Source organism: Canis lupus, chromosome 3, assembly GCF_003254725.2.
Source record: "Canis lupus dingo isolate Sandy chromosome 3, ASM325472v2, whole genome shotgun sequence".
Classification (NCBI taxonomy): domain Eukaryota; kingdom Metazoa; phylum Chordata; class Mammalia; order Carnivora; family Canidae; genus Canis; species Canis lupus.
Genome location: NC_064245.1, coordinates 60,376,660 through 60,400,200, shown reverse-complemented (window position 1 = coordinate 60,400,200; position 23,541 = coordinate 60,376,660). Strand labels below are relative to the sequence as shown.

The window sequence follows — 23,541 nt, the reverse complement described above, 5'->3', positions numbered from 1 at the left end:
GGTCACCTGCTGCCCACCCCCCACTCCTCCCAGCCAGGCTTTCCTGACCTTTCTCCTTTGCAACCCACCTCCACATACTCCCAGGCATGCAAACTTCAGCCACAGGACCCAGAGTCTCTGCTCCTAGTTGGTCCTGCACCACCTCCCCATGTGTGACCTCCCTGTAAGCCTCAGTGTCCCCATCTGTAAAGTAGGGGCCCCCTTTGCTTCGAGGCCTCAGGGTCCAGCCCCACTCCTGGCCTCCCCTGGGACAGTGGGGTCACCTGCCCCCAGGGCCATCAAGGTGGACAAGGCCAGCGTGCCTCACACCAGAGCCTCTCATCACAGCCAACAGTGAATAAAATGACTTTAATCAAACAGAAAGAGCTTTACAGGGTGTCTTCAGAAGACAAAATCAAGAGCTTGGGGCCTCTGGGCCAGAGGTGAGCAGGAGCACCTAATATTTGAGCAACCAGCGTGGCTTGTGCTGGCTCAGTGACGTGAAGTAGGACCACCACCAGGGCTTGCTCCCGCCTGAGGAGGGCTGCCTGCGCCCCCCAAGGGGCTCCTGGCCCACCTCCTCTGGCTCCCCGTATGGGCTGGCACCTCCCAGCGGGTCTCGGAGCCCAGACCCACTTCTCCGTGGCCCGAGGAGGACCTTCTTGGGTCCAGTCCCCAGAGGCTGGAGAATGAAGTCCACACGGCCAGCCCTCTTCATCCGGGCAGGGATGGTGACCTTCTTGATGACCTTGGAGTAGCCGGGGGCCTGAGCTATGACTATGTGGGGCCCCGGAGGCAGCAGTCTCCAGTAGTCACCATCTGGGGCTGCGAACACACAGAACACAAGCAATTCTCAGACCGAGGCTCACATTTGGGCTTGAGGCGATGAGAAGTGGAGTCCGAGGGGCATCAGCCTGGAGGGCGAGTGGACCCCAGATGTGCACCTGCCTCTGCACTGGGCTGGAGAAGCAGCCTTCCCACTGGCTTCCTTGGCCAAATTTCTGTTCATCCCTCCAGGCCAGTGGAGGAGGAGTGGGGCGGCCTCCAGGGGCACCAGGTGGAAGGACGCCTGCGGAGCCAGCCACCACCATGATGCAGGCCTCGGGGAGAGCTCACCTGTGGTGATATCATGGTGGATGCCCTTGACCAAAATCCGGGCATTTTTGACTGGCTTCCCAAATTTGTCCATCACCACACCTTTGATGCCTCGATGCACCTGAGGAGATGGAGTGCGAGCATGTGGAGGTGGTGCGTCCTCTCCAGAGGACCGGCCAGCCCACCACACCCAGCCCTGTCCCTGGGCTCGTGCATGACCCTGCCGTTCTGCTTGAGGGTCCACCTGCCCACCTCTCCTGGGCAGGGGTGCTGAGCAGAGAACCCTGGAGCTCATCCAAGCTCCCCCTTCCTGTGTGGGGCCGGTCCACGCAACTGCCTCTCTCTGAGCGTGGGGACCAGGAGAACATGGGCCCAGGGTTTGGACCCTGGCGTCAGTCCCAGCCGGGGCACCAACCACTTTCTGATCTTGGACAAGCCATGTTGCATCTCAGCATCATCTCCCGTCTGTAGAATGGGCCTCGGGTGATGCTAGAGAATAGGAATCCACTTGCACGAAGCCCTGTGACAGAGCCTGGGTGTGGGACCTGCCACCCTGAGCGTGGACCAGTGTAGACGCAGCGTGCTCCGAGCAGATGCCTGTGGCCCCCGCACACACCCGGCGTTTGGATGAGGAAGCCACATCTACCAAGCGGAGCCCCCTCCACCCCCCACCCCCCCAGCTGCCTGGCCCTCCCTGTTCACACTCCTGCTAGGAATGTTGGCAATAAACAAGCCAACCCGCCCTTGCTATATCAGACTGAGAACAACTTGGGGCCCTCAGGTCATGTCTGACAAGGCCACGGTGACTGGATGGGAGAGGAGACAGTGCAGAGACCTCGTTCTCTCCCAAGAGCCTGCCCCTCACACCTGCAGTGATGCCTCAGGCCTCCCCGTACTCCCGTCCTGCCCCCCTCTGCTCAGAACACCTCACCAGCTCCTGCACCGGCCAATTCCTCTCCCCCACCGTCCTCTTCCTCCAGGAAGCCCTCCTTGATGACCAGCCACACCAGGGGCCTCCAGGGGTCCCCAGTGCTGGGCTTTCACTCTCCCAACCCTGATTTCGCTGTAATGTCTGCCCTCCTCACCCCAACCTAGGGGAGAGACCAGACACATTGTAGGGGCTCATTTAATGCCGCCTTGCATGGGCTACACTTTGTTCTGCCCTTGCTTCTGGGCTGAGGAGTCACGGTCCTGCAGACCCCAGGACATGGAGCTCTCGAACAGGGAAGGAGACCTGGTGCATGTGCCCCTCCCCTCCAGACCCAGGGAGACGCAGACAACCCCCGAGGCCTGGTCAGCATCACTGCGAAGAAGGCCTCCATGGGCCATGACACACTCGATCCTTATCAGAAGCCCCAGCGCAGCCCTCCTGGGGCAGGTCCTCGGGCCCAGCCACGCCCGGCTGCACCGCCCGCCTTCCACCATACTGCGCTCACTATTAAATCTTTATAGCCCAAGACCTCACATACAATATCCACAGAGCAATCCCAGCCCCATTTAAGGCTCCTTAAAACTAATTTTCACCAGACAGCCGTAAAATGAAATGAGCAAGGGGTCTGGCCCAGACCCATTACTGAATGATGACCTGCCCCACGTGGCGAGAGGTCGCTGGCACAGCCATAAAAAAGAAACTCAAACAACACTAATAATGTCCAGCTCTTATCTGGGCTTAGCTTTTTATCCTACTGTGGCAGCTGCCCATCCAGGAGGCCCTGCTTGGTTCTCGCCTCGAGGAAGGTTCCTAATCTTTCTAGAAAGAATTCATTGACAGAACTGAGGTTTGGGGCAGGCAGATCTGAGTGCAAGCTCCGGGCGGTCCCTGGGTGACCTCGGACAGGCCCTGTCACTGTCTGACCCTCTGTCTCCTCCTTTGGTCTCCTCATAGCCACCAAGAGCAGGCACGGGATCCCACGCATGACCCAGCAACCCCAGGCCAGCGCTGGCCTTCCCTGGCACCCGTTCCCCTACCCACAGAGTGGGGCATCCCCGCCTAACATCAGGGACCAGGACCGGTGTCAGGACTCAATGCCAAATGCAACTGTAAAGTGCTATGCGCATACATCCCCTCGTGGTCCCCTTCAGGCAATCCCATTTCTCTCTTAGGGCCTGCTTCCCATGGGGACATCGTGCCAATGGGTGATTCACGTGAGTCTTGAAAATGTTCAGGAAGTCACAGAGGCATTTGCAGAGCCACCGCCAGGTTCTGCCTCACCCTCTGCATGTCTGTCACAGGGGGTCGCCTCCCTCAGATCCCCCCACCCAGAGTCCTCTGCCCTGGGCCACGCTGACAGCACCGGGAGAGGCACAGCACCTGCACCTGGTCCCCATGCAGTCAGCAAGCTCCCCTCCCCCCTCCCTCTACCTTCTCAGTCGCTTCTGCTCACCATCACCACCTACTTCTAGGTGACCGTGGCCCTAGGACAGCCGTCACCCCACAGTCCCACAGCAGCCAGTGCCCTCCCTTCCGAGCCCGAGGGGCTGACACGCTCTAAGCCCTGCCTGGACCATGCGGTCCCTCGCCCCCCCACCCCCAGGGCCCCGTCCATTCACACCTCCACACTCCTCACTGCGGCGTGGGGACCCTCACATGCCATCCCCTCTGCCTAAGCTCCCCCATTACCTGGTTCCTCTTGTCTTCAAGACGCAGTCCGAGGGCCCCCTCCTCCAGGAAGTGCCCCTGGCCCCCAAGGCTGGGTCAGGCGCCCTCCCTGGGCCACCTGGGTCCCAGCATTCTCGTCCAGTGGCACCTCTTTTAGGCCCTGGGAGCCTCACCATCCTGAGGACCCCAACACACGCCCCCTGAGGTCCAAAGCACCCCCAGGGCTGGGCCAGTGAATGGACGATGGCTAGTGAATAACAAGTGAGGTGCAGCCTTGCATGCCCAAGCTGGGGGTTGCTGGGGGGTGCCCCAGGCGAGCGGGAAGCCGCAGGGGGCTCACCATCTCCACGAAGTTCAGGAGGGGCTCCTTGTTGTGCTGCCAGAGCGTGTAGAGGGCCTCCTCCGGGGGGAACTTCACACAGCCCAGCTCCACCGTGATCTCGAAGCAGTTACTGTGCAGGTAGTTGAAGTCCGACATGCCTGCAGCACAGGGGTGGCCTGAGCGCTTGCCCGCACTCGACATCTGCCACCCAGCGGGCGCAGGGCCACGGGACAGCCCCAAGCCCATGCTGTCGTGGTCCTACGTTGCAGAGGAGCAGTTGGAGGCATGGGGCGCTGGCGGCTCTCGCCCAGGGTCCCACGGGGCAGGAGCAGAGCACGCCTTGAGCCCAGGTGGTCAGGCACCCGTGTCCTCAAGCTCACACTCCAACCCATGTGCCCCTTGGAGGGTAAGGAGCAAGCCTGTTCCCTGCAGACACATGTGGCATGTGGCAGCCACACGCGCCCCTGGCGGCCAGGCCTCTGGCCCTCTCCTGGCCTGGACCCCAGTGATGATAGTGTCCATGGGCCTGGCCAGGACCTGGATGTGTGCACCTGTGCTGCTCCCCCAGTTCCAGAAGTCCCAGGATCCAGGTCCCAGAAAGAGCTGCTGAAAGGAGATGCTACCCGCCTTCTAGCCCCTCCCCAACCTCCCCCTCCCTCTACCAGCCCTCCCCTCCCCCCCAGTCCCCCTGCCTCATCCGCACCTCCAGTGAAGCTGTACCAGTCAGCCCCATTGATGATGCTGCCTCTCTTCAGGAAGTTGCCGCCACACCTGTTCTCTGACCTGTCCATCATCATGGGGTGGACATCTGCATAGGCCCTGGCCAGCAGCTTGAACATCTGGAAAGGAGACCAAGGGACAGGTTTCTCATGAGGCTGAGGCCAGAAGGTGGGGCACCCGCAGGACACTCTCAGCTCTGGGTGCAATGGGGTGAGGACGGGTCTCCACAACCTGCAGCACAGACAGGAGGGAGGGAATGGTGTCTATGCAGATGGCACAGCACCTGCAAAGGTGCAGAGGTGAGAAAGCCAGAGCTCAAGGCACCTGTGGTGGGTTTCTGGAACGTTGTACAGCCCCTGCACACCTGGCTAGGGGGAGTGGGCTTTCTCCCAAGTAGGGGGTGCAAGGAAGGGACACCGGCAGGGCTCATGGAGGTCAGCTTTGCAATTTCAGAGGCGCTTCTGCAGAGCACAGGCCTCGGGAGAGGCGGGAGGCTGGGGTGGGCCTCATTTTTGCTGACGTCACCACTGATTCCTCTGTGATAACCGTCACCTCCTGTTCCCCGGGGTCAGCCTGTACCTAAAGGAGCCCCAACCTACTGCCACACCATGTGCGGTTTCCATTGCAGTGAGCAGAGGGACACAGGAGATGGGGCCTCCACCGCGGGTGGGAGACCTCAGGGCAAGCCTGAGTGTGTGCACAGCCCTGGCCCACAGCACAGCGCTCCCCACACAGTGTCCCCACCCCAGGCAGGGCACCCATGTCCTCCTGTGCCTAGGCCCCAGCGCGGGGCACAGGGTCCCACTGGGAACAGGACCAACTGGGGGGCAACCACAGGGCAAGGACGTCAGGAGGAGCTCTCCTCACAGAGGCCAGCGGCCATAAATGAACAAGTCACATTGCAGGCTCCTAGGAGCGGCAGGTGTGCACTGGTGTGGGGGGCGGGGGGCAGGGGCTTGGGCCAGGGGCCATGGGAAGGACCAGCCTGCCCAGCTAGTGCCGCCTGGGACCCTACAGGCACCGTAGTTCCCTCTTGCTGGGTATGGGCTGGCTTGGGGAGGGTCTGAGAGTCAGAACAGAGCTTGAGCGGAGCTCGGGAGTAAGGTATGAGGGGCAGATGGAGTGGGGCAGGCAGCCGTGGCCACCCCAGAGGAGCGGCCTGAATGCCACCAAGAGGAGCTGGCTCTTGTGCACGGGGCACCACGGGAGTCTGGGAGAGTTGACTTGGGACACCCTGGCCAGCCCCTCCCTACACTCCCCCCTCCCTCCAGCACCCCTCTTGGGACCCTGGTTCCCACAGAGACCACTGCTGGCTGTGGGCCTGAGGATTATCGACCCATGATTGATGGCTGGTGGGGAAGATTCATTTTTCTGACTCTGGTGGGACTCGTTGAGGTGAACCTCCCCACTAGGGACATCTTCATGCATCTGCCTCTAGATTCAGACACGGTGGGCCTGGCACAGACGGCTCCTACTGCCGAGGAGACACAGGTCTTGCCTGGTTGTTGGCCCCGCCCTCCGCCAGTGCAGGGTCAAGGCCAGGCCCACTGCAGCCACTACCCAGCCAGGGGCATCTGCTGAGCTCTGAGCTCAGAACCTGCAAGTTCTAGGCCCAGGCTGGCTACAGCAGCGGGGGAGGGGGACAGGGACAGAGGGAATGAGGGAGGGAGGGCCTGAGTGGGTGAATGAAACTGTACAAGGATGAAGGGGCAAAGGGACAAGGGGCCCAGGAGTCACAGGAGTTGCTTTTCCAGCTGTCATGGAGGCAAGGCCCTCAGCCTGCTGTCCCTGCTCTGCCTCCTGGACTTCCATGGCATGCTTGGCCCCTTCTGGGTGCTGGTTGGAAATCATCTCCTCCTTTAGACTCTGTTGAGGCTGCCACCACCTCAGGGAAGTCCTCCTGAAGGCCTGGGAATTCACCCTCCACACACGCATGCACACATCCTACGTGCCCCTGGTCTCTTGGGAGGCCCTCCATCCTGATCCTGCCTGTTTCTGGCTCCACCTCCCAACCTGGATGAGGACCCTCAGTGCAAGAGCTGGTCCTTTCTGAGCCAGACCAGCACCCAGGGGTCAGGAGAGCCTGGGGCCCCAGGCACTGATCCATGCAGCACCAGCCCCCACTCCCCACCCTGCCTAAACAGAGGGCAGCCCCCTGCTCCCATCTGGTCCACCAGGAGGCCTGCTGAGTGACTGGGCAGAGAGCTCAGACCTTTCCAAGCCCCCAGGCCGGCCAAGGCAAAAGTGTCCGGCTTTGTGGAGCCTAGAGTAGATGGGAAGGGGCCTAGGGGCTGGCCCTGCTGGGAGAGGGGTCACCAGGAGCAGTTTGGGCAGTGCTCCACTGCATTTGTCTATGGGACCACCACAGGTCACCGCCTTCACCTCCAAAAAATGGAAAGTGATCAACCCCACCTCCCAGAAAAACAGTCTGCATGAGCTCCAGAATCAGGCATGGGGAGGAGCCCTGTCAGGGCAAGGGGACCGCAGACAGCCAGTCCTTAAGGGAAGAGTGGGGTGGACAGGGCTGTGGCCATCATCACAACCCCCTGCTGGTCTGACCAGTGAAGGAAACTGTCCTGAACTGGGGAGAGGCCTCCCCAGACCCCGGGAGGGGACTCCAGGGCGGGCCGGAATTCCTCCTCTGACTTCTCTGCAGCCAGGCTCCCAAGTTGCTGGCCCAGCAGCCCCCCCCCCAAACCTGCCAGGCCCGCGGGTAGCCCGGAGGTGGCCAAGAGCCAGGCGGGCGCCATGCGCGCTGCAGCACCGCCCTCTGCCGGCGTCGCTTGGAACTCCAGGCCACCAGCCGGGCAGGAGGGCCCTGGGCTACTTCCGTTCCTGTTAGAGGGGCTCCCAGCTAGGGACACTGATGGAAGGCAGGACATGGCCAGAGGATAGATGGGCTGCTTCCAGTTGGCTGGAAGGCTTCCTGGAAGACGGGCCTTTAGAGAAGGTCCTGGAAAGCTCCTACTGCTCCTATAACTGCGTGGGTCTCACCGAGCTTAGACCAGGGACTAGGCCCGGCCAGCCCGAGCACCACTCACAGCGCTGCCTCTCCTGCCCACACAGCATGCTGCCCCCTCTCACCTTCTCATCAGGTGTGGGAGAAAACATCTTCTCTTCCTGAGGGTGCTTGGAAAAGTCGAAGGGGTAGGACACCACTAGGTCACCCCCGTGGAGGCTGGCCGAGAGCACGAACGGGGTGGTCCGCATCCACTTCATTATGGCCTTGGTCTCGGGGGCCACCTAGTACAGAGGAGGCCATGGTCAGGACCATGCACGCCCCTGCTGGCCACCCCAGTCATGCTCACAGGCTTCTACAGCTGCCTCTGGGCCCTCCGCCCTGCCCACCCTGCCCCAAGGCCCTGGCCTGACCCGACTGGACACTCAGGATTCCCTTCAGGGGCCACCAGGCTCTTCTGCCTGCCCGTGCCCCGCCTGAACTCATTTTCCTGCCTCCTGGAGCCATCACTCTCAGCATGTAGCCTGCCCACTGAGTACCTGCCAGACCCAGGGTGTTTTCCATATGTGTCCCCTGAATCCCAACAACCCGGTGAAGAGCTACCCTCCTGTCCCAGGCAGGAAACAGAGACTCAGAGGCTCAGGCTGCTAACCACCCCTCTCTTCTGCCCTGGGGAGACCACACCTGTGGGTCCCAGAATAACCAGAGACCCCTCAAGTGCAGGACTGTGGGCTGGACCCAAGCCTGTGCAGGGTGGGCGCGAGCAGGGGCGGCTCCTACCTTACCCCACCAGTAGTGCTGTGGGATGGGGATGTGGTCACTGCGCACGCTGCGGGACGAGGCCAGCCGGTAGTACTCAGACGTCAGGTCAGGGAAGTTGCGGTTCAGATCCAAGTTCTGAGCATTTTGCCTCCCACTTGTCCACCCGTTGTAGCCGGCACCCTGAAAACACAGGCCACCCCCACCTGGGGGTCAGCACATCCCACCCTGACTCCTTCCAGTCGGAGGCCACAGGGCTGGGCTGAGTCAGAGACGAGGGCTGCAGTTTCTCTCTGGCTTTGGATGATGAACTTGAGAGCATGTCAAGCCAAGCTGCCCTTCACCTCCTCTCCCACCTGCCTGGCTCCTCCTGTCCAGCCTCCTTGCTGACCCTCCAACCTCAGGACCTTGCACTGGCTGTTCCCCCGACTGAACCCCCCCATAGTTACATGCATTGCTTGCTCCCCACCTCCACTGGGGCTCTGCCCAAAGCCATATCAGAGAACTTCTGGCTCTCCAGCTAGAGTGAGATCTCCCCCTGCCCTGCCTTTCCATCAGAAGATTTCTCTAGAAGGTATATCCTCTTTGTCACACACCACAGAATTATAGGTGTCTGCCCCCACCCCCTAGTAGGACCTTGCTGATGTTGATGCCTGCTGAATGCCCATCACCCAGAACGGAGGGTACACACAGATTCCCAGTCACGGCTAGTGAATGAACAGATGGGAGAGTGTCAAACATAGTGGCCCACAGGATCTGGTGTAGGGAGCACTCACCTCGGCAGCCGCCACCTCGTACCCGTCGGGGTTCATGGAGGGCAGCAGGTGAATGCGGGTAGTGTTGAGCAGGCGCTGGATGCGGGGACTGCCCAACAGGTACTCGGAGCACAGGTACTGGGCCAGGTAGATGAGCATCTCCCGCCCTGCCACCTCATTGCCATGGATGTTGCCGATGAGCTTCACCTCAGGCTCCACTTGGGGGAGATACAGTGACCTGAGGGGTCGTCCCAAACCCTAGGGTCTCCAGAGACTTGAGGACCCATATGGCAAGGCTGGCTGGATGCTTTGGGACCTATTCATACTTGTTTTGGCCCAAGTATTCCTAACTAATGAGATCTCATCAAAGTCATGACTTACTGAGCTCATTTAAGTTTAGCCGTAAGTATTAGCAAGGCCCATCAAGGGTATCAATTAATAATAATATATGATACCATTTTATTCATGGCCACTTTCTATATTTGTGTAGTAAGTTAAGGTGTACATTGATGCTTAGATGGGAAGGCAGCTAGCCCTCAAATGGATGGATGGTTGGATGGATGGATGGAATAGACCAAAGGATGGATGGATGGATGGATGGATGGATGGATGGATGGATGGATTAGACCGAAGGATGGATGGATGGATGATGGATGGATGGATTAGACCGAAGGATGGATGGATGGATGGATGGATGGATGGATGGATGGATGGAATAGACCGAAGGATGGATGGATGGATGGATGGATGGATGGATGGATGGATGGATGGATGATGGATGGATGGAATAGACCGAAAGATGGATGAATGGATGGATGGATGGATGGATGGATGGATGGATGAATAGATGGAAGGAAGGATGGACAGAAAGATGGAAGGATGATGGATGGGTGGATGTTTGGATATTTGGATAAAAGGGTAGATGGAAGGAAGGAAGGAAGGAAGGAAGGAAGGAAGGAAGGAAGGAAGGAAGTTAGGATATTTGGATGGAAGGATGGATGGGTGAAAAGATGGAAGGATGGATGGAGGGATAGAAGGATGAAGGGAGGGAGGGAGGGAGGGAGGGATAGAAGGATGGATGGGGAGATGGATGTTTGGATATCTGGACAGAAGAATGGAGGGAGGGAGGGAGGGATGGATGGAGGGATAGGAGGATGGATGGATGGATGGATGGATGGATGGATGGATGGATGGAGAGAAGGATGGATAGGGAGATGGATGTTTGGATATTTGGATAGAAGGATGGCTAGAAGGATGACTAGAAGGATGGATGGATGGATGGATGGATGGATGGATGGATGGATGGATGAGTATTTGATAGAAGAATGGATAGAAAGATGGAAGGAGGGAAGAAGGAAGGAAGGAAGGAAGGAAGGAAGGAAGGAAGGAAGGAAGGAAGGAGAAAGGAAGGGAGGAAATTAGTTTGGATTTCTGGATAGAGGAATGGATAGAGGGAGGGATAAATGCATGGAGGAATGGAAGAATAGATGGAAGGAAGATGGACAGAAAGATGGAAGGATGATGGATGAATGGATGGATGTATGTTTGGATATCTGGATAGAAAAGTATATGGAAGGAAGAAAGGAAGTTTGGATATTTGGATAGAAGGATGGGTGGGTGAAAAAATGGAAGGGTGGATGGAGGGATAGAAGGATGGATGGGTGGAGGGAGGGATAAAAGGATGGATAGGGAGATGGATGTTTGGATATTTGGATAGAAGGATAAATGGGTGAAAAGATGGAAGGATGGATGGAGATGTAGAAAGATGGAAGGATGGATAGAAAGAGGGATGGAGGATGGATGGATGGATGGATGGATGGATGGATGGATGGGTAGGTGGTGTTTGGATATCTGAGTAGAAGGATAGCTAGATGGATGGATGGGTGGATGGATGAGTGAATTGTGATTAGAAGAGTAGATCAGGAGCCTGGCAGCCTTACTAACTGTGTGACCTCAGGCAAGTCAACTCTATTCTCTGAGCCTCATATTGTTCATCTGGAAAATGACATCTCCTTCCCTGGCTGTGCAGAGCCTGACCTGCAGCTATGGGAGCAGTCACCGATGTCCCTCCTGCATTCTGAGGGTATAAATGACCCCAAAGCTTCCCACAACAGTCACTTCCCTTGCCCTTCTCACAGGGGACACTCCTCACCACATTCCAAAGCTGCACACCAATCTGAAACAGGAAGAATCCTGTCTTCATCCCAGAGCATCCCACAGGGTGGAGGGGAAGGAGGCAGGGTGGGCCAAGGAGGTTGGGGTGGGGCCAGGTGACTTCTGACACTTAATAGGAGACAAGGCTTTGGGTTCATGACATCCATGCTGCCCAAACCACTAGGATGAAATCAGGCTGAGTGTGGCCAATCCAGCAGAAGTGCCAGAGCCACTTAACCTCAGATGGTATATTTTTCAGTAATTAAACCACTAAGGGTCCAATGGGAATTATTTCTGGTTTGACCCCATGTGCCTCCCATGGTCACAGGTGTAGACCAGCTGAGGGATGGGGCCAAGGAAGGGCTCCTGGCAGAGGCCAGAGCTGGGCACCTGTGCTCCGATGCCCTCAGTGACGTGGAGGGGCTCGTGGTGATCTCCAGCTCATCACATAGGACACAGGCCACCAAGCCAGGGGCTGAGTCTCTGCTAGAATATCTTGGATCCTCAAGTCAGCCCCCTGGGCGCTGGCCCAGCCCTGAGATTCAGTTTACTGTGAGTTCTGTTCAGTGCCCATGCTATGGAGGGCAATGACCTGGGGGCTGCAGCAGAGTCTGGCCTCCTGCTTGGTCGCCACCAACACAGCTCTGGAAAGGCCATAAAACCTAGCATTTTCCACATAGCTCTGCCTCTCTCAAAGCAGGACCACTAAGCCTGATGAACTGAAGTGGACTTGGTTTTTTAAATGGAAGAAGTGCCTCATTCAGATCATCCTGTGAGACTACGTTCACCAAGCAGCTCAAAGGAGCAGGTGTGAAGTGGCCAGGACCAAGCGCGCACATACCTGCCTGGTGTCCGGTGCCAGGCAGGGGTACAAACACAACAGGATGCACGAGGCACAGTTACATTTCCCCAGAGACAGACAGGGGCCCATATGCTCACAGCCCTGGGACTGCACCCCCAGCTCCCACCTCCCCGCTGAGCCCCAGCAGGCCCCGTGGGATGTGGCCATGTGTCCCCATGTGCACGAAGCAGAATATGAACCATCCCTGCTGTGACTGGGGCCCCAGACCCGGGCTCACGCACCCGAAGCCTAGTAGGCCCGGCACCCTTTCCTCTCCCTGGGGTCCCGACAGTGGCAGCGGCTTACTCAGCTCGTGCTGGCCAGGGCGGGCCGAGAACTCGATGACCAGCAGCTCCTTGCCATTGAAGCTCCGGCCGATGCTGTAGGTCTTGGCCACGTGGGCGCAGCGGGCCGCCGTCCGCCTCAGCACGCGCACCATCTGGGCGTAGGAGTGGTGTGTGAAGTGAATGAAGGTGGGCGGCAGGCCGGACGGCAGCGCCTCCTCTGCGTCCAGGCCTTCTGGGGAAGAACAGGGGTGTTGGGGGGCGCCTCCGGCTGCCGTGCCAATCGTGGCGGCTCTGTCTGCCCCTGCCCCACTCTCCTACACCTCCTGGGACCCTGGCCACCCCCAACACCCTACACCCCCTCCCCTGCCCCACTCTTGGGGGTCCCCCTTGAACGGCGCCCCAGCCAACCTGTTTATGTTTTTCATTAAAATTCCCTTTATAACATTTCACATCCATATGTAGTAATAGTGCCCAATAGATGGACATAGCGTCACAGTTCCCCAAGTTATTATGATTAGAGTATCACACGGTTATGTGGAAAACATAAAAAATACAAAACAGTGGACTACAAAGGAGAAGATGTCCCCATAGAAACCTGGACCCAGAGAAATCCACTGTTTGGCAGGCAGCCTCCTGACTCTGTTTTGTTTTCCACAGACACCTAGGTGTAATCACGGTGCCCACGCAGGTTCCTATCCTGCTGTCTACACTGCCTCATGGTGGAGACAGTTTCAACGTCAGCTGGGTAACCATGGCTCTGAAGGCTCCTTACCGTCCACCCTCCCGCAGCCACAGGGACACGAGGTGTTGGCTGTGATGACCAGTGTGGCAGTGAGTGTGCCAGTGCAGGGCAGGGTGAGCAGGGGAGGGAGCGAGGGTAAGTGGAGGGAGAGGGGACCAGGAGGGAGGGGAAAGGAGGAAGGAAAGGGAAGAAGAAGGAGGAAGGAGGGAGGAGGAAGGGGAAGGCAGCTGAGGGAGGAGACAGAGTGAAAGATGGGGGAGGAGAAAGGAAGGGGAAAAAGCAGAAGGTGAGGGAGAAGGGATGGAGGAGGAGGAGGGAGGGGAGAAGGGAGGGGGAGGGATGGGAGGAGGAGGGGAGGAGGGAAAGGGAGAAGGGGGAAGAAAGGGGGGAAAGGGGGGCGAGGAGAGGAGGGAGAGAGGAGGGGAGGACAGGAGGAGGAGAGGGAGGGTGAGGGAGGGGGAAGGAGAGTGGAGGAGGGAGGGAGGGGGAGGGAGAGTGGAGGAGGGAAGGGGAGGAGGGAGGGGGAAGGGGAGGGAGGGAAGAGAGGAGGGAGAGTAGAGGAGGGAGGGGAGGAGGGAGGGGTAGGGGAGGGAGGAGGAGGCACAGAGGAGCAGGGAGGGAGGGAGGAGGGGGAGCAGGGAGGGAGGCTTCCCCGCACTCTAAGGTCTCCTGAGGAGAAGCCCGGCATTCAGGTGCCCCCCCCCCCCCCCCCGGCCCCCGCCCCCCATGAAGCCGTAGGCCTTCCCCTAAGCCTCTCACTTGCCCTGCGGTTTCCTCTCTGCTCAAAATGGTTTTGAGGGAGGAAGGAAGCAGACGGAACCAGCAATTTGGTGGCAGTATTGCCCAAAATAATCTCTCCCGGCCAAGTGCATGGGCTTTCCCAGGGCAGGCGGGCTCGGCCCCACGCCGTCTGGTTCTCTTCCTCCGCGCCCCTGCCCTCACCCGGTGCCCGCGCCCCTGCACCCACCCGCACACAGGCCCAGGGGCACAGAGCCCCTCCGCCCTGGACCCAGCTCCAGGACCAGCCCCGAGTCCCCCCGCCCCCCGGCCAGCGGCCAGCGGCAGCCCTGGAAGCCGGGGCTCACAGGAGGCCAGCGCACACGTGTTCCCACGGACCGGCTGTGGCTCCCCCGCCATGGTCAGCGTCCCAGCTGGAGCCGTGTACACAGCAGGCGCTCCGTGGCCTTGGGGTGGACGCACAGACCAACCACAGCCCCACTGCCATTTGCCTTCCCAGAGCCTCCTCCCCTTCGCCGTCTCTGAGGTCGGGGTAACAGCTCACATTTGGGGTTGTTGTGGGTGAGCTGCAGCGTGGGGCCCAGCACCAGATCACGTGAACCTGGCCATCAGCTTCCTGGCCGAGTGCGGGACTCGCGGGGAACGATGCTGTCCTGCACTGTCTGGGGCCGCCACGCGGGCCACGTGTGGACGCTTACACTGCAGCTTATATTCGTTCAAGTCAAATAACAGCAAAACTGAGGTCCTGGGAGCACTGAGCACGTCCCAAGCACTCAGCCGCCATGTGGGACCAGTGGTTGCCCTCTGGGACAGCACAGAAGAGAATATTTATTCCCACAGCCGCAGAAAGTTCTATCAGCCAGGGTGGCCAAGGATTGTGCTATGTCCCTGGAGGGCCAGTGCTCAGGAGACCTGTCCTCCCTACCTGCTCTGGAACGCCCTGCCAGGGGTGCACAGCACACAGGGTGTACACGGGCATTTGCTCCAGCTCCAATGCAGAGCTCACTCCCCTGCAGCATCACTACCAAGGGGCCCCCCAGAACCTCCTTGCACACCTGCTGAGATGAGTGGCTCGCCACCACGCAGGGCTGCCCATTCCGCTTCCACTGGTTCGTTCACTCGAGACACTAAAGCCAGACTCTCCAGAGCCCCTCCAGTGGCTTCTCTGGGTCCACTTTGGGGAGTCTGCTTCCAGGAGATGTGCCATCTCCTGGGCTGGCCAAGGCAGTCCCTGGCAGGCCTCGGGGTGGGGAAGCACCCTCCCCACAGCAGCGCAGGGCCCAGCCAGAGCATCATGGTACTTAGGAGGGGCCACAGGAGGACTCCCCAGGGCTGGCCATGCTCTTCTACACACCCGAGTTCTGGCCCAGGCACCAGCGCTGGAGGCCTCAATATGGGGGAATGTTTGCCCACCGTGACTCGGTAGTCCTACCCAAACAAGTGGGTACCTGCCCACTGTGACTCAGTGGTCCTGTCCAAACACCTGGGTACCTGCCCAAGGTGACTCGGCAGTCCTATCCAAACTCCTGGACACCTGCCCACCGTGACTCAGTGGTCCTGTCCAAACACCTGGGCACCAGTGTAGCCCTAGGGCCCCACCTACCTCGCAGCTTCTCCAGGGGGTCATAGCAGCCCTCCTCCACGCTCGCGAAGTAGCGGCCACAGTCGAGGAAGTAGGGCCAGGCCATGTCGATGGCGTCGAAGGCAGGCTGGCAGGCCTCGCGCAGGCCCTCGCACACGTGCCGGCAGGGTCTGCGCACCCGGCCGCCCTCGCAGCGGGGAGCCAGCACGGCACAGCCCAGCAGCCGCAGGTCAGGGTTGCACTGGCCCTCCAGCAGGTGGTGCAGGACACTGAGCAGGATGTACTCAGAGCTGGACTCCACCGCCTCCCGGGACCGCTGCTCCAGCAGGGTGGGGAAGGTCGTCCAGTTGTAGGCCACGTCACTGCAGGTCCGGAGCTGCATGTCCACACACGTGGCTGGGGGCAGGAGGGTCACTGGGTCACTCCCTCCCTCTATGACCCATTATCTGTCAGACAAGCAGAGCCACACGGGGCCACAGAGCCCACAGGGATGGGCCACCACAGTCTGGGGGTGGAGAGGGCTGGGACCAGGGTTCCGAGGGAGGAAGCCGGCGAAGCCCGTGGGGGACCAGACAACGCTCCTGAGACTAACAAGGCTCCACTCCTCACTGGCAAGTCACCCCGGGCAGGCCACTCTGGGCCTCAGCTGCCACAGCTGCAAAATGAGTGCAGGAAAGACAGCCTTGCCGAGGGGTTGCCACATTAGGGAACGTGAAAGAAGCCAGCAGACCCTGCATTTTACAGGAACAGGTGTAGACCCTCCCAAACTCATGGCCCCAGTGCAAATGAGTCCCCAAAGATACGCCCAGCTTGGACTGCCTCGCATCTTCAGGAAAGTGGCAGATCCCAGAGTGATTAGCTGGGGCTCAGGCATTGGGGACAGGGCTGGTGAAGACGGCCACAGCTCAGGCAGGCTTGACCCAGCTCTGCATCTCACAAGGGTGTCCCGGATACAGGGACTTCACTGTCACTGGGCATTTTCAGATGTGATCGTATCTCCTATCTCTCCAGCCCCATGTGGCCGGGGGCCCTTGTAGCCCTGCAGAACTCTCCAGAATGGAGCTGAGTGCACTGCCTCTTCCTCCTGCCTTCAGGTACACCTTCCATGAGTGGCAACTCACGGTAAAGGTGACAAGATGTTGCCACTTTTAAAGGATGGGGTGATTTCTGCACAGCATTTCTCTGCTCAAAACATTTTATATGTCATTGACGTTTGCATTGAAAGCATATTCTGCTTTTCAAGAAAGTCTAGTCCCTCCACTTAGAATACACCAGATGCCCAAATCTGGCTGGAGGGGACTTGAGAGGAAGTGCCTGCCTCTGAGCTCATCAGATCCATCAGATCCCACATAATCTTAAAATCAGCTTTCCCTTCCTCATTCTAGGAGGGGTAAGATCAAGGTCCACAGAGGGGCTTGCCTGGCAGGTGCCCACATGGAGCTGAGACTTAGGGAGCTCACAGGATGAAGAGTGGACATGGTGTATACACACGCCTCATTGGACCCCAACCAGCGATGGGGGCGAGGGGAGCAGGGATGATCGGAAGGAGCATTTCTAGGGGAGCCGTGGGGCAGAGCCAGGGTGGGAAGCCCAGGCTGCAGAGAGAGAGGATCCTTTCTCTTTTATTTCGTCTCATTTCTAGCTTTGTGAGAAGGGGTTTGGATTTGATTATTGGGCCTTGTTACTAATTACTCCCTTGGGAGCTGTGGGTTCAGCTCTCAAAGTGCTTAACAGTGTGGAGGGGCTCCATCGCTCCTCCAAAGCAAAAATGAGAGAAGTCCATGCACCGTACCACTGTCTGCAGCTGATGGTCCGTGGCATCCACCTGGAAAGAGAAAGGGCAGTGCTGTTAGGGGCATGGGCCCTGGTCATTCTGGCCCCCCGAGAATGTGCACTAAAGGCACCGCTGCTTCGGAGGGCAGCCCAGCACTTCCTGAGTGCACCTGGCCCTGTGCAAACGCCCCGCGAGCTCTGTCTCACTGGTCTGCACCCTAGTGTGGATGGAACCCTTCTCCTCACTCTGCAGGTGAAAAGTCTGGGTCACGGAGAGGTGCCAACACTTGCCTAAGGGAAGAGCCAGAGAGCGGCGGGGGTGCAGGGTCTGCCAATCACCATGGTGTAAACATCCCCGCAGGGGCCCATTCTCAGCTTCTAGCAGGTGAACAACTAGTTGGCAAAACTCCCGAATAGTTAACGAGCCATTCTGGGAGCCTGTACCCCTCCTGGCTGCACCCCACTGCTGACTCTGACCTCCACATTATTCAGAGTCCCCCCGGGAGTCCGATGGGCACCAGCTCCCTGCCCTCCGGAACACTCCTCAAGGAACAGCTTTCCACCGTTTCCTGGCCTGGGGAGAAGATGACCAACGCACAAAACTATCCTGGAGCCCATGGCCTTCCAGTGCCCTCCTCAAGCCCAGGCCTGTAGACCTAATAGTGACAGCCCCGAAAGGCCAGTAAAACCGGCCTGATGCCACCCACCTGCTCCCTCTTAGGAGGCCCCGAGAGCTCTGGGAGCCCCAAGAAGGAGGAGCTGACTCGGACAGATGGGGATCAGCGGGAAATTTAGAGCCTAGCAGCTGGCCGTAGACCCCCACCCGACAAGAGTCCGGTAGGACAGGGCAGGCTGCGTGGCGGAAAGAGTGGGAATCCACGGGGCACGCAGGTGCAGGGGGAGCCCAGAAGGAGCCTGAAGCAGAGGGAAGAGCCTGTGTTCTGGTCCCGTAACCTCACACAAAACCCAGGCCTGGCCCACAAGTCTGGGGAGGGTGGGAGGAGCTGCTTCTAGCGATTCACCATAAAATCTGAGTGATGTGAGAACTTCCCTGAGCGGAAAAACATGAGCCTCCAGAGCAGGAGCGTCTGGAGGGCGGGCTCTGGTCCTGCATGCAGGCCAGGAGCTCCCCAGTTTCAGGAACCTCTGCAGAGGTCTGCCCTCTGCAGACCAGGCGACCACAGTCCCTGATCCATCCCGCAGCAGACCCAGCACTTTCATGAGGCACTCTGTTGTGCCTCTATTTCCCCATTTTATGTGGAGTTTACTACAAGCACATGGTGGGAATAACATGAAGTTTCTACAGGACAACCCACATTTAGTGCCCCACACAGGACCTGGCTCGGGGTAGATGCTCCATAAATGACAGCTCCGTTACTGTTACCATTTTATAACACCCCTAAGACAACGAGCCAATGGTTCCAGGCTATCCTAAGAGGCTGGCACCACTTGGGAAAAGCAAAGGGCAAGAGAACAATTATCCTAAAATAATTTTCCTAAGTTTTGCCAGCTCTAATGCAACAGAAGGCTGCAGTGTGCCCACCCGTGCCTTCGGATGCCTGATGACACGTGCCAGGATGAGCACACTGGCAGTGAGCGGGCTCCAGGACCCCAAGCCGCCAAACCCACCTGCTCCCCTCTGCGTGCAGGGGTGGGCATGTCTGGTGCTCTGCCCAACACATGGTCCAGTGCGTTCCTTGACTCTTGCCCACCACCCTCTGCAGGTTGAGAGGCCTGGCAGGCAGAACCACTGCTTGAGGGGAAAGGAAAGATGGGAAACTGACAGAGGGCCCAGCTTGCAAGACTGTGCTGCTGTCTGGTCATCTCTGTAGCCAAAGGCCCCAGGTTACTGCCAGGAGATCAGATCTATGCAGGGTCCCGTGCGTGAGCATCTGTGCCCAACACCCTCTGTGGAGCATTTTCTCTACCCCAGGATGCACGCTTGGGGCAGATGCTGTGACTCAGAAGGTCAGCTCGGGAGCCCGACGTCTCAGAGGCAGACGGCTGGGCCACGAGCCCTGGCTTCACCGCCTACACCTACAGCCAGGTACCCGGAGCTGCAGGCGGGCAAGTCTGTAATTTGTTCAGACTCTTGGCACAACCGGTGAGCAGAACCGGCACAGTAACGGAGCTATCATTTATGGAGCATCTACCGCCTGTCCCCTCTGAGCCTGGTCCCTGCCCCCTTGACCCAGCACCCCTGTAGCCTCAGGAAAATGGGCAGCGAGGAAACCAGGAGGGGACCAGTGACCCTCATGTCTGCCCCCATGGAGCTACAAGTGGCTGGATTTGTGTGGATGTAAAGAGATCCCTCCTGGTTTTGAGTGGCTTTGATCTACAGATGAAGAAATACAAGTTTGGGGCTCAGTTTCCTCATCTGTGAAAGGGGGTGACAGTTGCACCCATCGTTGCAGAAGGGCCCGATGAGGTAACACGTGGACCTAGGAGGGGTGCCATGGACAGTAGCTCGGGTCACACAGGGCCTGCCCGTCATGATCTCGGTGCCTATGGGACGGACCACTGGGTGGCACCTGCTGACGTGGTCACCAGGAGCCAGACAGAGAGATAGGTGGACATGGTTCCCAGGGCTGCTGTGACAAAGCTCCACAAGCTGGTACAGTGCACACTGAGTGTCTCACAGCTCGGGAGGCCAACAGCCTGAATCAGGGCCTGGCAGGCTGGGCCATTCCGCAGGATCTGAGGGAGGGTCCTCCCCACTGCTCCTAGTCTCTGGGCTCCCGACAGCCCCCATCGTCACATGTCCTTCCTGGTGGGGCTCTGTCCCAATTTGTTCCTCTCCTAAGGACACCAGTCATTAGATTTATGGCCCACCCTGAGCCAGTGTGACTCGCCCATGCTCCAACTGTATAGGCAAATTCCTACTTCCCAGTAAAGTCACAGTCACAGGTATGGGGCATTAGAACCTCAACATTTCTTGTGGGGGGAGGGGACACAATGCCACCCACGACAAGAGGCAAGTCCTACTGTGTGCTTTCAGGGAGCTTAGGGGCCAGGGTGGGTCAGGAGAGGAGTCGCTGCTCTGACCACACCGGACAGCATGGCCCCACTGGCCGCACAGGGTCACTGAGAGCTCAGAGTGGGGAATCCCTGCTCCATGTGTGAAGTCCTCACCAAATTTCAGACTTCGTACTAAAAAAAGAATGTAAAATACTTCATTCCTAGTTTTTATATGGATGACAACACACTGGAACAATACACTGGCTTAAATAAAATTTGTTACCGGGTGAATTTCACCTGTTTCTCGTTACCTCTTTCGTTTGACCACTAGAACTTGTAAAATTATCACAGGGCTGGCATCCTCAGGTTTAGAGGGCGCTGATTCAAAGGCCGCTGCTTTTTGGCAGCCCGCACGTGCCCATTACACTAAGTGACCACAAGGTGTCAGCATGTTTTCAACAGAGGGACCTAGGCTGACCTGGGGCTGGCCCACTACCAGCCTCCCTCCCTCTTCGGTGGAGGAAGGTTGTTGGTCCTGGCCAAGGACTCCTCTGATGGAGGAGAAACTGGAATGAGGCCAGAGACGTTGGGCCATCTGCCCAAGGATACACAGCAGAGAAGAGGACTCAGGATTTGAACTAAGACTTGCCTGGCCCCTAGGAGCAGGAATGATGCTCAGTCCCCAGGTTCCCGGTGGAGACCTGGAATAAGGCAAGGGACAAGGGCAGGGGGGAAGGGAGGGCCCAGGCTTGCTCTGAGCCCCCAGGACAGGTACAATAGGGACACGGACACAGTCCTCAGATAGAGCAGCCTGGACACAAACTGCCTGGTCCCCACCCCTTGCCAGCCTGCCATCTGGAAAAGCCATTCACTTCCTTGGTCTGCACATGGCCCACTGTCAGGGGTGAGGATGGGATCAGAGAAAGGATGTATTCTGGAAACAGTCACCAGCGCCACCACAGGGCCTCAGCCAGAGATCCCCCACCCATTCCTCAAGGTGAGGAGGGAGCAGTCTGTGCCCGCCCTCCAGAGGAGGGGGCTGCACTTCTCTCTGGGAAAGGACAGGTCAGTGAGGACTTCCTAGAGGAGGGGACTGTGGTCCCTGACAAGTCTATATGATTCTAGACATTTCCTGAGGTCTCATGGGTCCAGGGAAGGGTCCATCCAGGACACAGGGCAAGTTCTATCTGCATCTTGCGTGTGTATCTGTGCATACATGTGCACACACGTGCACACACACAAACACACACGCACACCCTCTACCTGGGCTTTTCTGTAGCAATGGGGAGGAGGAAAGAGGTGAGGGCAAGGGCTGGACGGAGGGTGGGGGGTTGGCAAAAACCCAGACAGAGAGGGAAGAAAGAGAAAGATTGGCATCGGTACATTTGAGAGGGGCATTTTGCTCCCGGTACATGCACTTGGCGGTGCCAGCATGTTCTCAGGTATCCACAGACGCCAGCACTGGGGAGACCCCTGCCTGCACCCAAGGGGACCCCCACCCTCTGGGGACAGAGCAGTCTGCTGCAGACCCTGAGGACAGTGGACTAGATGCACCTCCCACCCTGATTTTGCAAGGAAGTGCAGCCCACTCCAGGAGGGGCCCCAGCCTCCACCCCACGGTCCACACTCTCAAGGGAGATTGCGCAAGCAGGCGCACCCGGTCAAGCGACCCTGGCTGCCACCCCTCTCGCTGCCCCAGAGCCCTCAGGGCACATCCACTCCCTCCCAGGCGACCACACCCCCTCCCAGGGGACCGCGCCCCGTCCCAGGCTATGGGAGCCCACTTCCGGAGATTCTGTGGTCCACATCACAGACCCGAGGTGGCAGGGAGGGGTCAAGAGTCTGCTGTCGCCCCCAGGCTGCCCTCTTCCTCGAAGGAGCAGGGACCTTAGATGACCTCCCCCCTGCCAAGTCCTGGCACCTGCGCCCTCGGACCCTACGGAGCAGGGCGCCCGCCGGCTGTGCCCTGAGCCGGGGGCCTCCTGCGGGCAGGGCACGGTGCCCCGCCACTACCCCAGCTGCCCGCTGTGCTCCGCCCTGGGGTCCCAGCCCAGCGCCCCCTCCCAGCGGATCACGAGGCCCGAGGTCGCGCTCCGGGGCGGTGGGCCTTACCGGCGGGCCCCCGGGGCAGCGGACACCCGGGCCCGGCGGCGGCGGCGGCCAGCGCGGCGAGCAGCAGCAGCGGCGGCGGCGGGGGCGGCATGGTGGGCGGCGGGCGGCGGCGCAGTGATGTGGCACTCGGGCCGCGGGGCAAGGCCGCTGGGCTCCCGCCCCCCAGCAGCGCGCGGAGTCGGGTTACAGCGGCCCAGACTCGGCGGGCGGGAGGGACGCTTCCGGCCCAGGGCCCGCCCCCAGGGCCCCGCGCCCCCCCCACCGGCTGGCTCCCTGCGCCCACCTGGGCCCCGGACGGGGAGGGGCTGGGGGCCGGGCTGGCCACCAACCAGGCCAAGTCACCGGGGGAGGAGAAGGGTCTGTGGGGGATGTTTAGGTACCGGCAAGGGCCGGCGGCTCCTGGGTGTCCTTGGGCAGGCGTCCCCTCTGAGCCTGGTCCCTGCGCCCTGCGGAGAAGCCCCCTCCTCCTTGCTCCAGCAGAGCCTGGCACTAGGTCCTCAGTGAAGTGTGGCAGGCTGTCTCTCAACTCATCAAAGGAGGCAACGGACCAACCCAGTGGTGGCTTAAGGTCTCATGGGGTGAGCACCCCTCCCCTCTAGATGAGGGGCAAAGGCATGTGGAGGGGGCCTGAGAGCCCAGTGCAGGCAGCCCTGCCTCCATGACCTGATGGCACCGGGGAGTGGGAGGACCCCTTCCCACCCTCCCCACGCAGTGCCTGTGTCACCCACAGCCGTCTGGGCAGGAATTCGAGGGGCTCGGGAGGAGGGAGGCCCAGGACCCCTGGCCCCCAAAGTGAGGGAAAAGTGACCCCAGAGCCTCCAGCTTGCTGTCTACTCAGAGCCTCTCTCTCTTCCGAGGACCAGGACTGCTTTGGGATTCAGCCAACGTCTCTGAAGCACCCCCTTCATGTTGCTCAGCAGGTGCCGACTCTGCCGTCCAGATGTGCACACATCTGCCTGCCAGCCCCTTGTCACATCCCACAGCTGCAGTCCAGCCCCTGGTGTGCTGGGAACAATGCCAGCTAGACACCTGGGTCTGCCTCCCAGCAGTCACCCGGGCCAGTCCCTCCCCTGCTAAGCCATTGGCCCAGACGATCTTTAGCATCCATGTGCCTTTATGGGACTCCTTTAACACCTGTCCAGCAGTGTCCTGTAGCCAGATGCCAC

General features: G+C 59.3%; 1 protein-coding gene across 2 annotated transcripts; it reads right to left on the bottom strand.

Moving 5' to 3' along the window:
- Positions 1 to 333: 333 nt before the first annotated feature.
- CPZ (carboxypeptidase Z) lies at positions 334 to 22,489 on the bottom strand. 2 transcript variants are annotated; one of them, XM_025437915.3, is made up of 11 exons: positions 22,376 to 22,489; positions 17,325 to 17,357; positions 15,554 to 15,928; positions 12,490 to 12,702; positions 9,210 to 9,406; positions 8,455 to 8,616; positions 7,800 to 7,958; positions 4,699 to 4,834; positions 4,014 to 4,153; positions 1,096 to 1,195; positions 334 to 804 (listed from the first exon to the last, which is right to left on the bottom strand). In XM_025437915.3, exons 1-11 carry the CDS (start codon positions 22,464 to 22,466, stop codon positions 437 to 439), a joined length of 1,974 nt encoding a protein of 657 aa, XP_025293700.3. In that variant the 5' UTR covers positions 22,467 to 22,489; the 3' UTR covers positions 334 to 436. The 2 variants fall into 2 exon arrangements, with proteins under 2 accessions (XP_025293700.3, XP_025293701.3); XM_025437916.3 differs by having other exon boundaries at positions 12,490 to 12,699; positions 22,376 to 22,478.
- Positions 22,490 to 23,541: the final 1,052 nt, after the last annotated feature.